Genomic DNA, 17919 nt, shown 5'->3' on the forward strand with positions numbered 1-17919 from the left:
ATCCCCTTACCTTTGATTATCTCCATCAGAAGGCAGGCATCCCAGGTCCGGAAGGCATCCCAGGTCCGGAACAAATGTGGTTTCTTTTGACAAAGTTCATAATTTATGTCCAAACAACACCAAGTACTTAGCGTTCATTATGCTCCCACAAAACGTGGTGGGGGGACTGTAAAATCACGCCGAAAAGCTAAAAAAACCTAGTAAATAATCTATTTATGTATGTTCAAACATGTCAAATGTTGTTTAGCATTAATCTTTTGGTCCATTTTTAACGTTAAACATCAGTAATATTTTCACACAACCTATCCTATGTCTAGATAAACAATGAAGACAAAACTCACGTTTCTCAGATTTATGCGCAGGCGCAAAAAAATGAAGTGATGACATGTCAACTTCCTTGGATTCTAATTTGCTCTCTGTTTATCATAGACGCTTCAAACAACTTTATAAAGATCGTTGACATCTAGTGGAAGCCGTAGGTGTTGCGAAATGAATCCTTTCTCACTATGGTATCTATAAAACAATGACACTAAATAGTACAGTCACAAAATTCACATTTTTTTTTAATCTATTTTTCACAGGTTTTTGCCTGCAATATGAGTTTTGTTATACTTACAGACACCATTCAAACTGTTTTAGAAAATTCAGAGTGTTTTCTATCCGAATGTGTTAATGATATGCATATCCTAGCTTCTGAGTTGGTGTAGGAGGCAGTTAAAAATGGGCACATATTTTTTTCAAAATGTCTCAATACTGCCCCCGAGCCCCAACAGGTGGTCCTGGAGTGGCCTAGCCAGTCTCCAGACCTTAATCCCATAGAAAATCTGTGGAGGGAGCTGAAGGTTCGAGTTGCCAAACGTCAGCCTCGAAACCTTAATGACTTAGAGAAGATCTGCAAAGAGGAGTGGGACAAAATCCCTCCTGAGATGTGTGCAAACCTGGTGGCCAACTACAAGAAACGTCTGACCTCTGTGATTGCCAACAAGAGTTTTGCCACCAAGTACTAAGTCATGTTTTGCAGAGGGGTCAAATACTTATTTCCCTCATTAAAATTCTAATGAATTTATAACATTTTTTACATGCGTTTTTCAGCATTGTTTTGTTGTTATTCTGTCTCTCACTGTTCATATAAACCTACCATTAAAATTATAGACTGATCATTTCTTTGTAAATGGGCAAATGTACAAAATCAGCAGGGGATCAAATACTTTTTTCCCTCACTGTACGTATGTACTGTCCCACAAAATTGCTAAGCATAGCAAGCCATTCACTGAGGGAGAATTCATAAAATAATGTTTAATTGACTGTGCAGCAAAACTTTGCCACGAAAAAACAGAGCTGTTTGAAAATGTTGCCCTGTCAAGACGAACAGTGACACAGCGTGTTGAGGACATTGCAGAGAATATGGAACAACAGTTGATTGACAAGGTAAAGGATTTCAGTCAATGAAGAGCACAACCACAGGGAAAGATGTGTTGGAGGAGGTTAATAAGTGTGTGGCAAAGCTGGGACTGAGTTTTTAGAAGTTCACCAGTGTGACCACTGATGGGCGCCCAAACTTGTCAGGAAAAAACGTTGGCCTTTTGAAAAGGATACAAGATCAAGTAACTGAGCTGAACCCAGATCAGAAAATGATTTTCCTGCATTGCATTATTCATCAGGAGGTGCTCTGTAAATGTGTTCTGAAAATGAGCCATGTTGTGGATACAGTCACTAAATTTGTAAACTTCATAAGAGTAAAACCTATGTGGATGTCCCTCAACTGCAAGATAAAGAATGGTTGGCTGATTTTGCCTTCACCGTGGACATCATGGCCCTCATGAATGAACTGAATTCCAAACTACAAGGGAAGGGCTTTTTTGCAAATCAGATGTACAGCCTTGTCAAAGCCTTCAAGGGTTAATGACTCCTCCTGACCCGCCAAGTAGAAGCTAACAATCTCACCCACCTTCCGACACTACTAGTCTGTTCCCTATCAGATGACCAGCGGGAGAAGTATACATCACTGCTACGTGCTTTGAACAGTGAGTTTTCTCGTCGTTTTGAGGATTTCAAAGTGTTGGAAAATGACATGCTGTTGGTTTCCTCTCCTTTCACCTTCAATGTGGACAACGCTCTCACTGACCTGCAATTTGAGCTTATCGATCTTCTGTCTGATGCAGTGATTGGAGAACTATTCAAAACAATGTCACTGACGAGGTTCTATGCATCCCTCGATGAACAAAACTTTCCAAAGATTAGGAGTCATGCTCAGAAGAAGATGTTTGTACTGTTTGGGTCAACCTACAGTTGAAGTTGGAAGTTTACATATACTTAGGTTGGAGTCATTAAAAATTGTTTTTCAACTACTCCACAAATTTCTTGTTAACAAACTATAGTTTTGGCAAGTCGGTTAGGACATCAACTTTGTGCATGACCCAAGTGATTTATCCAACAATTGTTTACAGACAGATTATTTCACTTATAATTCACTGTATCACAATTCCAGTGGGTCAGAAGTTTATATACACTAAGTTGACAGCGCCTTTAAACAGCTTGGAACATTCCTGAAAATGATATCATGGCTTTAGAAACATCTGATAGGGTAATTGACATCATTTGGGTCAATTGGAGGTGTACCTGAGGTACCTCTACCAAATACTAATTGAGTGTATGTAAACTTCTGACCCACTGGGAATGTGATGAAAGAAATAAAAGCTGAAACAAATAATTCTCTCTACTATTATTCTGACATTTCACATTCTTAAAATAAAGTGGGGATCCTAACTGACCTAAGACAGGGAATGTTTACTAGGATTAAATGTCAGGAATTGTGAATAGCTGAGTTTAAAATGTATTTGGCTAAGGTGTATGTAAACTTCCGACTTCAACTGTATGTACAGTTTACATACACTCAATTAGTATTTGGTAGCATTGCTTTTAAATTGTTTAACTTGGGTCAAACGTTTCGGGTAGCCTTCCACAAGCTTCCCACAATAAGTTGGGTGTCACGGTCGTGTGCTTGGAGTCATTGTCCATTTGGAAGACCCATTTGCGACCAAGCTTTAACTTCCTGACTGATGTCTTGGGATGTTGCTTCAATATATCCACATCATTTTCTTCCTCATGCTGCCATCTATTTTGTGAAGTGCACCAGTCCCTCCTGCAGCAAAGCAACCGCACAACATGATGCTGCCACCCCCGTGCTTCACGGTTGGGATGGTGTTCTTCAGCTTGCAAGCGTCCCCTTTTTTCCTCCAAACATAACGATGGTCATTATGGCCAACAGTTTCATCAGACCAGAGGACATTTCTCCAAAAAGTACAATATTTTTCGCCATGTGCAGTTGCAAACCGTAGTCTGGCTTTTTTATGGCGGTTTTGGAGCAGTGGCTTCTTCCTTGCTGAGCGGCCTTTCAAGTTATGTCGATATAGGACTTGTTTTACTGTGGCTATAGATACTTTTGTACCTGTTTCCTCCAGCATCTTCACAAGGTCCTTTGCTGTTGTTCTGGGATTGATTTGCACTTTTCGCACCAAAGTACGTTCATCTCTAGGAGACAGAACACATCTCCTTCCTGAGCGGTATGACAGCTGCGTGGTCCCATGGTGTTTATACTTGCGTACTATTGTTTGTACAGATGAACGTGGCACTTTCAGGCGTTTGGAAATTGCTCCCAAGGATGAACCAGACTTGCGGAGGCCTACAATTTTTTTCTGAGGTCTTGGATGATTTCTTTTGATTTCCCCATGATGTTAAGCAAAGAGGCACTGAGGTTGAAGGTAGGCCCTGAAATACATCCACAGGTACACCTCCAATTGACTCAAATGATGTCAGTTAGCCTATCAGAAGCTTCTAAAGCCATGATATCATTTTATGGAATTTTCCAAGCTGTTTAAAGGCACAGTCAACTTAGTGTATGTAAACTTCTGACCCACTGGAATTGTGATACAGTGAATTATAATTGAAATAATCTGTCTGTAAACAATTGTTGGAAAAATTACTTGGGTCATGCACAAAGTAGATGTCCTAACCGACTTGCCAAAACTATAGTTTGTTAACAAGAAATTTGTGGAGTGGTTGAAAAAACGATTTTTAATGACTCCAACCTAAGTGTATGTAAACTTCCAACTTCAACTGTATCTGCCAACACAGTCATAAACATGATGTATTGAGCTGTAATATGATTCTGGCCGCGATGGCCCAAAAATATTCGAATGTGGCTCTCCATGGAAAATATTTGCCCAGGCCTGTCATAGACTCTCAGGCTGCAGTCGTGGGGGATGGGGAGGGGAGTGGAGTGTACAGCTTGGGGTTGTGAGGTGCTGATAACAGTCACCCTCAGCAACAGGGAATTCATAACAGAGTCTTTTCCCAAAACCATCGTTATGAATGATGAAGTTGAATACGCTCATAATCTAACGCCTGCCTCAGACCACTCGTAGAACAGCTAAGTGAGTCTTTAAATGTTTTTTAGCCCTCCCTTGTCACTTTATACACAGAAGATCTCCGCTAAACATAGAATCACATGGTTTATCCGTCTCTCAGTGACCGCTGATAACTTCAGAACAAAGTTGACTACAACTACAAAGTTGCCAAAGTTGTCTTTGCAATTGATACAAACAAGCGACGTATAAAGTATCAAATGAAAACCGAGATGACTGCGTTAAACAGTTAAGCCTATTTGAAACATATTGAAGAACATTTCATATTCAATCAATTGAGTTCTATTTTGCTACTTACTGTCTGTAATTTGTCTCAATATATTTTATGATGTTTAGCCTGGAATTAAGTTGAGGACGCTCAACCACCGTGAGTCGAGGTCCAACCAAAATGTTTAATTATCATTGAAAAGGAAAAGGTACAATGCTCGCTCACCATAAATAAATAATTGTTTTATTTAAGCAAGTTTAAAAAGCTTAACACTCCGACCTTCAGCAGAATAATCACACAAAGGGAATGAACAAGTTCATGTAGGGCATGGGGAAGACAATTAGGGAGAAACTCTTCAGCTGGTGGTGCTAATGAGAGAGGGTGTGGTAGACTAAACAGGTTGGTCTCAGGGTGAGGGCTACTGTGGTCAATGTCTCCACCTAGAGGTCAAATACAGTAATGGAACCAGAACAACAGTTAGGGAGACAGAGCAATCATATTTCAACTGCAGTAGATATAACTGATTTAAAACCATTACAATAGAATAAACAACAGGTTTAACACAACAGGTTTGGACAATAGGGATCTAGTGAGCTTTTTCCATCAATGAACAAGAAGTACAAATGCCTCCAATAGCCAAACTATGACCCTTCAAAAAAACATACTATAGTCCTTCTGTAGGTTAAGACCTCTGGGGACTAAAGTATCTACAACATACTATAGTCCTTCTGTAGGTTAAGACCTCTGGGGACTAAAGTATCTACAACATACTATAGTCCTTCTGTAGGAAGACCTCTGGTGACTAAAGTATCTACAACATACTATAGTCCTTCTGTAGGTTAAGACCTCTGGTGACTAAAGTATCTACAACATACTATAGTCTTTCTGTAGGTTAAGACCTCTGGGGACTAAAGTATCTACAACATACTATAGTCCTTCTGTAGGTTAAGACCTCTGGGGACTAAAGTATCTACAACATACTATAGTCCTTCTGTAGGTTAAGACCTCTGGGGACTAAAGTATCTACAACATACTATAGTCCTTCTGTAGGTTAAGACCTCTGGTGACTAAAGTATCTACAACATACTATAGTCCTTCTGTAGGTTAAGACCTCTGGGGACTAAACATACTATAGTCCTTCTGTAGGTTAAGACCTCTGGGGACTAAACATACTATAGTCCTTCTGTAGGTTAAGACCTCTGGGGACTAAAGTATCTACAACATAATATAGTCCTTCTGTAGGTTAAGACCTCTGGGACTAAACATACTATAGTCCTTCTGTAGGTTAAGACCTCTGGGGACTAAACATACTATAGTCTTTCTGTAGGTTAAGACCTCTGGGGACTGAAGTATCCATAACATACTATAGTCCTTCTGTAGGTTAAGACCTCTGGGGACTAAAGTATCTACAACATACTATAGTCCTTCTGTAGGTTAAGACCTCTGGGGACTAAAGTATCTACAACATACTATAGTCTTTCTGTAGGTTAAGACCTCTGGGGACTAAAGTATCTACAACATACTATAGTCCTTCTGTAGGTTAAGACCTCTGGGGACTAAAGTATCTACAACATAATATAGTCCTTCTGTAGGTTAAGACCTCTGGGACTAAACATACTATAGTCCTTCTGTAGGTTAAGACCTCTGGGACTAAAGTATCTACAACATACTATAGTCCTTCTGTAGGTTAAGACCTCTGGGACTAAACATACTATAGTCCTTCTGTAGGTTAAGACCTCTGGGGACTAAACATACTATAGTCTTTCTGTAGGTTAAGACCTCTGGGGACTGAAGTATCCATAACATACTATAGTCTTTCTGTAGATTAAGACCTCTGGGGACTGAAGTATCCATAACATACTATAGTCCTTCTGTAGGTTAAGACCTCTGGGGACTAAAGTATCTACAACATTCTACAGTCCTTCTGTAGGTTAAGACCTCTGGTGACTAAACATACTATAGTCCTTCTGTAGGTTAAGACCTCTGGGAACTAAAGTATGTACAACATACTATAGTCCATTTCTAGGTTAAGACCTCTGGAGACTAAAGTATCTACAACATACTATAATCCTTCAGTAGGTTAAGACCTCTGGGACTAAAGTATCTACAACATACTATAGTCCTTCTGTAGGTTAAGACCTCTGGGGACTAAACATACTATAGTCTTTCTGTAGGTTAAGACCTCTGGAGACTAAACATACTATAGTCCTTCTGTAGGTTAAGACCTCTGGAGACTAAAGTATCTACTACATACTATAGTCCTTCTGTAGGTTAAGACCTGTGGGGACTAAACATACTATAGTCCTTCTGTAGGTTAAGACCTCTGGAGACTAAAGTATCTACTACATACTATAGTCCTTCTGTAGGTAAAAACCTGAGGGGACTAAAGTAAACCAAATAAAATGAGAAGATATATATACATCTATATCTCTTCTCATTTTATATATATATATATATATATATATATATATAGCACCAGTCCAAAATTTGTACACATCTACTGCACTTGAAGAAATGTTCAATAGCCTAGTTAATCATTAGATTACTTCTAACACAGTATCTATGTTTTGCTCAGTCTGGCAGTTACCCAGAACTATCAGAGGCTTTCTCTTGTGGCTGCTGCTGATGACAACTGCATATAAGTTGTTGTTCTACATCATAATAATGATGTCTGCATAGCATTTTGGCTTCATTTTGGCATCATTTTGGCTGATTAACTCATGCTTATTTCTGAAGATTAACTCAGGTTTTCGCCCAACGGCAAATGAGTTGGAGCTTTGGCAGGCGTTGGACCTGCGGCCGAAAAGTGTTCGGTTTGAATCCCGGGCCAGTAGCTGGAAAATACGGGCGGAATTGATATGACCACTGGAGGGCTGCTGTGTTCACATCCTCAAAACAACCACCTTTTATTGGTCCATTGAGCAAGGCCCTTTATCCCCACAACATGTTCTCCATCCAGGGGAGCTGAACTGCAGCTTGAACCTGTGGTCGTCTCAACTGTATGTGTGAGGTCTGCTGTTTGGGGGGTTGAGAATGGAGCAGAACACACATTGCTGTTGTTTGCTGTAACTAATGAACAAAGTTGTACTGTACTGTATTGTATTGTACTGTATTGTAAAGAAGTCAGCCAGAGATGAACGTGGGCCTTCATTCAAACGAAGAGATGCCTCCCTGGACACCACTGGGTTTGCATATAATTAAGATCAATTCTACCCCCCCTCCCCCCTAATCCACAGTAATGATTTATTTTTATTTTTATAATAATAATAATATATTATTTTGGATAGATAGTACTCAGACAGCTACAGTGTTTACAGTAATGACTATTACCGATCATGATCTTTTGTAGTAACCACGTGTAATCCTAGGCCCACTCCTATTCTCGCTATACACCAAGTCACTTGGCTCTGTCATATCCTCACATGGTCTCTCATATCATTGCTATGCAGATGACATACAATTAATCTTCTCCTTTCCCCCTTCTGACAACCAGGTGGCGAATCGCATCTCTGCATGTCTGGCAGACATATCAGTGTGGATGACGGATCACCACCTCAAGCTGAACCTCGGCAAGACGGAGCTGCTCTTCCTCCCGGGGAAGGACTGCCCGTTCCATGAGCTCGCAATCATGGTTGACAACTCGCCAGTGTCCTCCTCCCAGAGTGCTAAGAGCCTCGGTGTGACCCTGGACAACACCCTGTCGTTCTCCACTAACATCAAGGCGGCGACCCGATCCTGTAGGTTCATGCTCTACAACATTCGTAGAGTACGACCCTGCCTCACACAGGAAGCGGCGCAGGTCCTAATCCAGGCACTTGTCATCTCCCGTCTGGATTACTGCAACTCGTTGTTGGCTGGGCTCCCTGCCTGTGCCATTAAACCCCTACAACTCATCCAGAACGCCGCAGCCCGTCTGGTGTTCAACCTTCCCAAGTTCTCTCACGTCACCCCGCTCCTCCGCTCTCTCCACTGGCTTCCAGTCGAAGCTCGCATCCGCTACAAGACCATGGTGCTTGCCTACGGAGCTGTGAGGGGAACGGCACCTCCGTACCTTCAGGCTCTGATCAGGCCCTACACCCAAACAAGGGCACTGCGTTCATCCACCTCTGGCCTGCTCGCCTCCCTACCTCTGAGGAAGCACAGTTCCCGCTCAGCCCAGTCAAAACTGCTCGCTGCTCTGGCACCCCAATGGTGGAACAAGCTCCCTCACGACGCCAGGACAGCGGAGTCAATCACCACCTTCCGGAGACACCTGAAACCCCACCTCTTTAAGGAATACCTGGGATAGGATAAAGTAATCCTTCTAACCCCCCCTTAAAAGATTTAGATGCACTATTGTAAAGTGGTTGTTCCACTGGATATTATAAGGTGAATGCACCAATTTGTAAGTCGCTCTGGATAAGAGCGTCTGCTAAATGACTTAAATGTTAAATGTAAATGTAATCCCACCCCTCTGCTCCTCTCAGCCCAGCCCACCTATCTCTGTAGAACATCCTCTTTTGATGTCCACCTGACATATATTTTTCAACTGTGCTGTGAGTTACATGCATTTTAACCTTTCTAGTCTCATAGTATCCACAGACTGTAAGTTAAAGATACTGATTTTTCATAAGAGTATTATTCTATTGTTGATTGACTGACTATGGCTTTCCAAATACCCCAGCACTGCTATTTATAAAGATCATTTTAAACTAATATTGTGATTTTTCCTCCATTCCTATTTTCCTATGAATTATATTCTTAGCTAAAAATGTTACTATTTAATAGTAATAGCAATAATTCATAAATGGCACCATGCAGGGTTCTATATGGAACCATTTTGGTTCAGTGAAGAAGAACCTCTAGAGTTCTGATCAAAGAACACTATAAAAGGGATTCTATATAGAACTTTTAGTGATTCCATACATTAAGCAAGATAGAACCCTTTTTGGTTTAAACAGGAGTGAACAGCGTGTTGATATAACGGCGCCTTCCCTGTGGCTCAGTTGGTAGAGCATGGTGTTTGCAACGCTAGCATGGTGTGTGCAACGCCAGGGTTGTGGGTTTGATCCCTGCGGGGGGCCAGTACAAAAAAAAAAATGCATGAAAATGAAATGTATCCATTCACTACTGTAAGTTGCTCTGGATAAGAGTGTCTGCTAAATGACTAAAATGTAAATGTAACGGTAATATTGTCCGAATTCTGCTTGTAACAATGATCAGAATTAGTAAAAACAATAAGGTAATGCATGCCAACAAACTAGGAAATAATTAAGAGTAGACAAAATTATGTGTGTGTGCTGGTGAGACAACCACATATCACAGTCAAATATACAGGATACAAACATTTCATTCCAGCTATATAGCATTTTGCAAAACAAAAATTCATACACAAATCTATGAATTAAATTCTTAGAACAACAGTATTTTACAGACACATGAAGGTACCCATATAAATAATTTCTGATGAAAAATGACAAATGTGAAATATAACGTATTGGAAATAAACTCTTTATAAGTTCTTAAACAACATTGTCATCTCACCTCTTAGCCTTGGTGTCATGTTCCCCAGAGAGACTCATTTTAGAGGCAGGGCCCCCCTCCTCTCTGTCCCCAGAGAGACTCATTTCAGAGCACTGACAACTAAACAAAGATCCAACATGTTGGTTGTGGTTAACAAAGTGACAACTAATTCTTGAATGTCAATTGTTCTCTTTTATTCATTATCTCTTAGAAATAAAACATTTCCTAACAGACACATCCAAACAGTCAGGTGATTTAATGAATCACATGAACATGTAGTTGTGACTGATAGGTTTCACCTCTTCTCCATGTAGTGGAGCTGTTGATAATAATATCTCACTTTCTCTTTTAATCATTTCACTCATTCTAGTGTGTTGCTTTGTTCAACAGGTATGCTATTATTATGCTATTACTAAATATAATTCATAATAACAATGTTAAGAAAAGTATGTTCAGTGGTTTCATACCAAATTACACAAGAAACAGGAAATCATTGTAATTTTGAAAACAACAAATGTTCTGATATTCTGTCAGATGATTTAGAACTATGATACATTACATTACAAATTGTAAAATAACCACGATATATGAATCCTGTAATACGAGATGTTTTGAATTGTATTGCCTAAGCCCAGTTAGCGCCATTTTGTATGATTGAACTGTCACGTACCTCTCCCAGGTGAAATGGACTGTTAGATCTGACTGTTTTACTCTCATTCTCTATACTAAGACAACACCATACATTTAATGTCCCTACACACTTTACAATAATCCCTGGGAAGATTCTTACCTTGTAGCCTGAATTCACAACCAGAACATGTCAAGTCATTGAGATATTGTCCGTTGTGCTGAGGGAGCACCTTCCTGATGACAAGTGGCTCTGTATCTATGTTTTAGGTACAGTTGCTCTTTGGATGCAATAATATCTGGTCAAAGTCTAGTGATAAAACACCATAGTATATCATAAACATAACAGTAGTTTAACCTTTGGCCAGTAAAGGCCATGGCAGATTATAACATATAGAATCATTATGATGGATCCAGTTTCAACATATCTCTAACTTTGAAGTATACAGTGGGGTCCCAAATTATTGACACCCTCAAACCAACTCTTAGTGTCCTGATTCAGATCTGTTTAAACCAACTCTTAGTGTCCTGATTCAGATCTGTTCAAACCAACTCTTAGTGTCCTGATTCAGATCTGTTCAAACCAACTCTTAGTGTCCTGATTCAGATCTATTTAAACCAACTCTTATTTTCCTGATTCAGATCTGTTTCAACCAACTCTTAGTTTCCTGATTCAGATCTGTTTAAACCAACTCTTAGTGTCCTGATTCAGATCTGTTTCAACCAACTCTTAGTTTCCTGATTCAGATCTGTTTAAACCAACTCTTAGTGTCCTGATTCAGATCTGTTTCAACCAACTCTTAGTTTCCTGATTCAGATCTGTTTAAACCAACTCTTAGTGTCCTGATTCAGATCTGTTTAAACCAACTCTTATTTTCCTGATTCAGATCTGTTTAAACCAACTCTTAGTTTCCTGATTCAGACATGTTTCAACCAACTCTTAGTGTACTGATTCAGATCTGTTCAAACCAACTCTTATTTTCCTGATTCAGATCTGTTTAAACCAACTCTTAGTTTCCTGATTCAGATCTGTTCAAACCAACTCTTATTTTCCTGATTCAGATCTGTTTAAACCAACTCTTAGTTTCCTGATTCAGATCTGTTTCAACCAACTCTTAGTGTACTGATTCAGATCTGTTCAAACCAACTCTTATTTTCCTGATTCAGATCTGTTTAAACCAACTCTTAGTTTCCTGATTCAGATCTGTTCAAACCAACTCTTATTTTCCTGATTCAGATCTGTTTAAACCAACTCTTCTGACTGTCATTGTCATGTCATGTATATCTAAAGGAGTTGGCTAAAGCACGCACAGATCTGGGACCAGACTAATGTATCCGTGGGTTGCCAGTTAGACTGTTTGTCTGGTCTCTGGTATGTGGTCAGCAGTGGTGGCTGGTGGCATGGAGGACAGGCTCATAAAAATGGCTGGAATAAAATGAATAGAATGGTATCAAACACATCAAACACACAGGTACATTTCCACTCACTTCATTCCAGCCCTTATTATTCTCACCTTACCAGCCTCCTCTGGTGGTCAGTGGGCACAGCATGGTTGGGGTCAATAGTGACCATGGTGTCTGTTGTCTTCGGTTGTTGGAGGCTTCCACACCCAAGACCAGGTGATGTCATCGGCAGGCGACCACCAGGTACAGTTGTCCCAGGGTCCAGGCTTTGGGCTGCCAGGCCATGCAATATATCTCAGGATGTTTTAGCATAACTGTTGTCAAGTGTCTCTAACAAAGTTTGTATGAGTTGATCTAGAACAGCCTGCCTGAGTCGATTTGTGAGATGGAAACAGGACTCCTCCCACCTGTGACTGTATCAACCCCAGTAGGGAGGCGCTTGTTCCTGGACACTTCATTAGAAACACCATTAGATGAAAAAGATGTCTGTTTCCATCCACTCAGCTCTGCTTCTAGTACTAGTGATAACTGCAGCTCTGACTCAGCCCCTTTCCAACAAACAACAAATACAACAACAACATATTATTTATAAAATGTGATGTTTTTATATGGTTTTTGAACACAAATTGTTAAACAAGCATGATATATTGGTTATGAATAGAACATAACTAATGCTGAGTGACAGTAATTGTTGTTTTATATGTTTTACAATGTGTTTATAGTTGATTATGTGTTTAAAGTGTGGAATACAACGTCCTTTCTTTAAAACATTTATTTGTATACTATGACGTGAGCCTCCTCTACATCCTGGAATCCAACGTAGCTTGGGGTCAGCGTTGGGGTCTGGGTATTTATATTGAATTGCTGCGACCACACAAGCTGGGTGTCACGTCCTGACCAGTATAAGGGGTTATTGGTTATTGTAGTTTGGTCAGGACGTGGCAGGGGGTATTTGTTTTATGTGGTTCGGGGTTTAATGGTATATGTATTTATGTAAGAGGGGAGTTTGATTTATGTGTTCCGGGGTTTTTGGGTAATGTTCTTGTTTTGTATTTCTATGGTTTTCTATGTTGTGTATTTCTTTGTGTTGGCCTGGAATGGCTCTCAATCAGGAAAAGCTGTACATCGTTGTTGCTGATTGAGAGTCACACTTAGGTATCCCTGTTTCACCTGTCCCTTTGTGTGATTGCATAGCTGTGTGTAGCCTGTAATCCTGTTCGTTCGATCGTTTTCTTGTTTTGTTTGTTACGTGTTCAATAAAAGTCATTATGAGCACTCAACCCGCTGCATTTTGGTCCTCTACGTACGACGGCCGTTACACTGGGAGTACCTGGCGTCGACCAAGATATTCTCCCCTCAGCATCCACTCCGAAGCGATCCTGTAGGAAACCAGTCTTTATTGTCTAGACGAGAGAGAAAACAACTACATGTCAATGTAATATACAACAATCAAAAGAAACATTAGGCCTTTACAACATAAAATATAACATTAGTCTCAGGGATCATGAGGCCTTTACAACATAAAGTATAACATTAGTCTCAGGGATCATGAGGCCTTTACAACATAAAGTATAACATTAGTCTCAGGGATCATGAGGCCTTTACAACATAAAATATAACATTAGTCTCAGGGATCATGAGGCGTTTACAACATAAAGTATAACATTAGTCTCAGGGATCATGAGGCCTTTACAACATAAAATATAACATTAGTCTCAGGGATCATGAGGCCTTTACAACATAAAATATAACATTAGTCTCAGGGATCATGAGGCCTTTACAACATAAAATATAACATTAGTCTCAGGGGTCATGAGGCCTTTACAACATAAAATATAACATTAGTCTCAGGGATCATGAGGCCTTTACAACATAAAATATAACATTAGTCTCAGAAATCATGAGGCCTTTACAACATAAAGTATAACATTAGTCTCAGGGATCATTAGGCCTTTACAACATAAAATATAACATTAGTCTCAGGGATCATGAGGCCTTTACAACATAAAATATAACATTAGTCTCAGGGATCATGAGGCCTTTACAACATAAAATATAACATTAGTCTCAGGGGTCATGAGGCCTTTACAACATAAAATATAACATTAGTCTCAGGGATCATGAGGCCTTTACAACATAAAATATAACATTAGTCTCAGGGGTCATGAGGCCTTTACAACATAAAATATAACATTAGTCTCAGGGGTCATGAGGCCTTTACAACATAAAATATAACATTAGTCTCAGGGGTCATGAGGCCTTTACAACATAAAATATAACATTAGTCTCAGGGATCATGAGGCCTTTACAACATAAAATATAACATTAGTCTCAGGGATCATGAGGCCTTTACAACATAAAATATAACATTAGTCTCAGGGATCATGAGGCCTTTACAACATAAAATATAACATTAGTCTCAGGGATCATGAGGCCTTTACAACATAAAATATAACATTAGTCTCAGGGGTCATGAGGCCTTTACAACATAAAATATAACATTAGTCTCAGGGATCATGAGGCCTTTACAACATAAAATATAACATTAGTCTCAGGGATCATGAGGCCTTTACAACATAAAATATAACATTAGTCTCAGGGATCATGAGGCCTTTACAACATAAAATATAACATTAGTCTCAGGGGTCATGAGGCCTTTACAACATAAAATATAACATTAGTCTCAGGGATCATGAGCCCTTTACAACATAAAATATAACATTAGTCTCAGGGATCATGAGGCCTTTACAACATAAAATATAACATTAGTCTCAGGGATCATGAGGCCTTTACAACATAAAATATAACATTAGTCTCAGGGGTCATGAGGCCTTTACAACATAAAATATAACATTAGTCTCAGGGGTCATGAGGCCTTTACAACATAAAATATAACATTAGTCTCAGGGATCATGAGGCCTTTACAACATAAAATATAACATTAGTCTCAGGGGTCATGAGGCCTTTACAACATAAAATATAACATTAGTCTCAGGGATCATGAGGCCTTTACAACATAAAATATAACATTAGTCTCAGGGATCATGAGGCCTTTACAACATAAAATATAACATTAGTCTCAGGGATCATGAGGCCTTTACAACATAAAATATAACATTAGTCTCAGGGGTCATGAGGCCTTTACAACATAAAATATAACATTAGTCTCAGGGATCATGAGGCCTTTACAACATAAAATATAACATTAGTCTCAGGGGTCATGAGGCCTTTACAACATAAAATATAACATTAGTCTCAGGGATCATGAGGCCTTTACAACATAAAATATAACATTAGTCTCAGGGATCATGAGGCCTTTACAACATAAAATATAACATTAGTCTCAGGGGTCATGAGGCCTTTACAACATAAAATATAACATTAGTCTCAGGGATCATGAGGCCTTTACAACATAAAATATAACATTAGTCTCAGGGGTCATGAGGCCTTTACAACATAAAATATAACATTAGTCTCAGGGATCATGAGGCCTTTACAACATAAAATATAACATTAGTCTCAGGGGTCATGAGGCCTTTACAACATAAAATATAACATTAGTCTCAGGGGTCATGAGGCCTTTACAACATAAAATATAACATTAGTCTCAGGGATCATGAGGCCTTTACAACATAAAATATAACATTAGTCTCAGGGATCATGAGGCCTTTACAACATAAAATATAACATTAGTCTCAGGGATCATGAGGCCTTTACAACATAAAATATAACATTAGTCTCAGGGATCATGAGGGCTTTACAACATAAAATATAACATTAGTCTCAGGGATCATGAGGCCTTTACAACATAAAATATAACATTAGTCTCAGGGATCATGAGGCCTTTACAACATAAAATATAACATTAGTCTCAGGGATCATGAGGCCTTTACAACATAAAATATAACATTAGTCTCAGGGATCATGAGGCCTTTACAACATAAAATATAACATTAGTCTCAGGGATCATGAGGCCTTTACAACATAAAATATAACATTAGTCTCAGGGATCATGAGGCCTTTACAACATAAAATATAACATTAGTCTCAGGGATCATGAGGCCTTTACAACATAAAATATAACATTAGTCTCAGGGATCATGAGGCCTTTACAACATAAAATATAACATTAGTCTCAGGGATCATGAGGCCTTTACAACATAAAATATAACATTAGTCTCAGGGATCATGAGGCCTTTACAACATAAAATATAACATTAGTCTCAGGGATCATGAGGCCTTTACAACATAAAATATAACATTAGTCTCAGGGATTTTATTTTTTATTTCACCTTTATTTAACCAGGTAGACTAGTTGAGAACAAGTTCTCATTTGCAACTGCGATCTGGCCAAGATAAAGCAAAGCAGTTCGACACATACAACAACACAGAGTTACACATGGAATAAACAAACATACAATCAATAATACAGTAGAAAAATCTATATACAGCATGTGCAAATGAGGTAGGACAAGAGAGGTAAGGCAATAAATAGGCCATGGTGGCAAAGTAATTACAATATAGCAATTAAACACTGGAATGGTAGGATGTGCAGAAGATGAATGTGCAAGTTGAGATACTGGGGTGCAAAGGAGCAAGATAAATAAATAAATAAATAAATAAATACAGTATGGGGATGAGGTAGATTGGATGGGCTATTTACAGATGAGCTATGTACAGGTGCAGTGATCTGTGAGCTGCTCTGACAGCTGGTGCTTAAAGCTAGTGAGGGAGGTAAGAGTCTCCAGCTTCAGAGATTTTTTGTAGTTCGTTCCAGTCATTGGCAGCAGAGAACTGGAAGGAGAGGCGGCCAAAGGAAGAATTGGCTTTGGGGGTGACCAGTGAGATATACCTGCTGGAGCGCGTGCTACGGGTGGGTGCTGCTATGGTGACCAGTGAGCTGAGATAAAGCGGGGCTTTACCTAGCAGAGACTTGTAGATGACCGGGAGCCAGTGGGTTTGGCGACGAGTATGAAGCGAGGGCCAGCCAGCAAGATCATACAGGTCGCAGTGGTGGGTAGTATATGGGGCTTTGGTGACAAAACGGATGGCCCTGTGATAGACTGCATCCAATTTGTTGAGTAGAGTGTTGGAGGCTATTTTGTAAATGACATCGCCGAAGTCGAGGATCGGTAGGATGGTCAGTTTTACGAGGGTATGTTTGGCAGCATGAGTGAAGGATGCTTTGTTTGCGAAATAGGAAGCCGATTCTAGATTTAATTTTGGATTGGAGATGTTTAATGTGAGTCTGGAAGGAGAGTTTACAGTCTAACCAGACACCCAGGTATTTGTAGTGGTCCACATATTCTAAGTCAGAACCGTCCAGAGTAGTGATGCTGGATGGGCGGGCAGGTGCAGGCAGCGATCCGTTGAAGAGCATGCATTTAGTTTTACTTGTATTTAAGAGCAGTTGGAGGCCACGGAAGGAGAGTTGTATGGCATTGAAGCTCGTCTGGAGGGTTGTTAACACAGTGTCCAAAGAAGGGCCAGAAGTATACAGAATGGTGTCGTCTGCGTAGATCAGAGACTCACCAGCAGCAAGAGCGACATCATTGATGTATACAGAGAAGAGAGTCGGCCCAAGAATTGAACCCTGTGGCACCCCCATAGAGACTGCCAGAGGCTCAGACAACAGGCCCTCCGATTTGACACACTGAACTCTATCAGAGAAGTAGTTGGGGAACCAGGCGAGGCAATCATTTGAGAAACCAAGACTATTGAGTCTGCCGATGAGGATGTGGTGATTGACAGAGT

General features: G+C 39.8%; 1 protein-coding gene across 1 annotated transcript in view; it reads right to left on the reverse strand.

Annotated features, from left to right (window-relative positions):
* The window catches only part of LOC106606276 (NLR family CARD domain-containing protein 3-like), a 30298-nt gene extending 18884 nt beyond the window's left edge, over positions 1-11414 (reverse strand). The window contains exons 1-2 of the mRNA XM_082976301.1: positions 10925-11414; positions 10156-10254 (exon numbers count right to left, since the gene is read on the reverse strand). Of these exons, the coding sequence (XP_082832427.1) occupies positions 10156-10238 (83 nt within the window). The 5' untranslated portion in view covers positions 10239-10254; positions 10925-11414. The remainder of the gene's footprint in view (positions 1-10155; positions 10255-10924) is intronic.
* Positions 11415-17919: the final 6505 nt, after the last annotated feature.

The sequence above is a fragment of the Salmo salar genome, chromosome 06, assembly GCF_965601325.2.
Source record: "Salmo salar chromosome 06, fSalSal1, whole genome shotgun sequence".
Classification (NCBI taxonomy): Eukaryota; Metazoa; Chordata; class Actinopteri; order Salmoniformes; family Salmonidae; genus Salmo; species Salmo salar.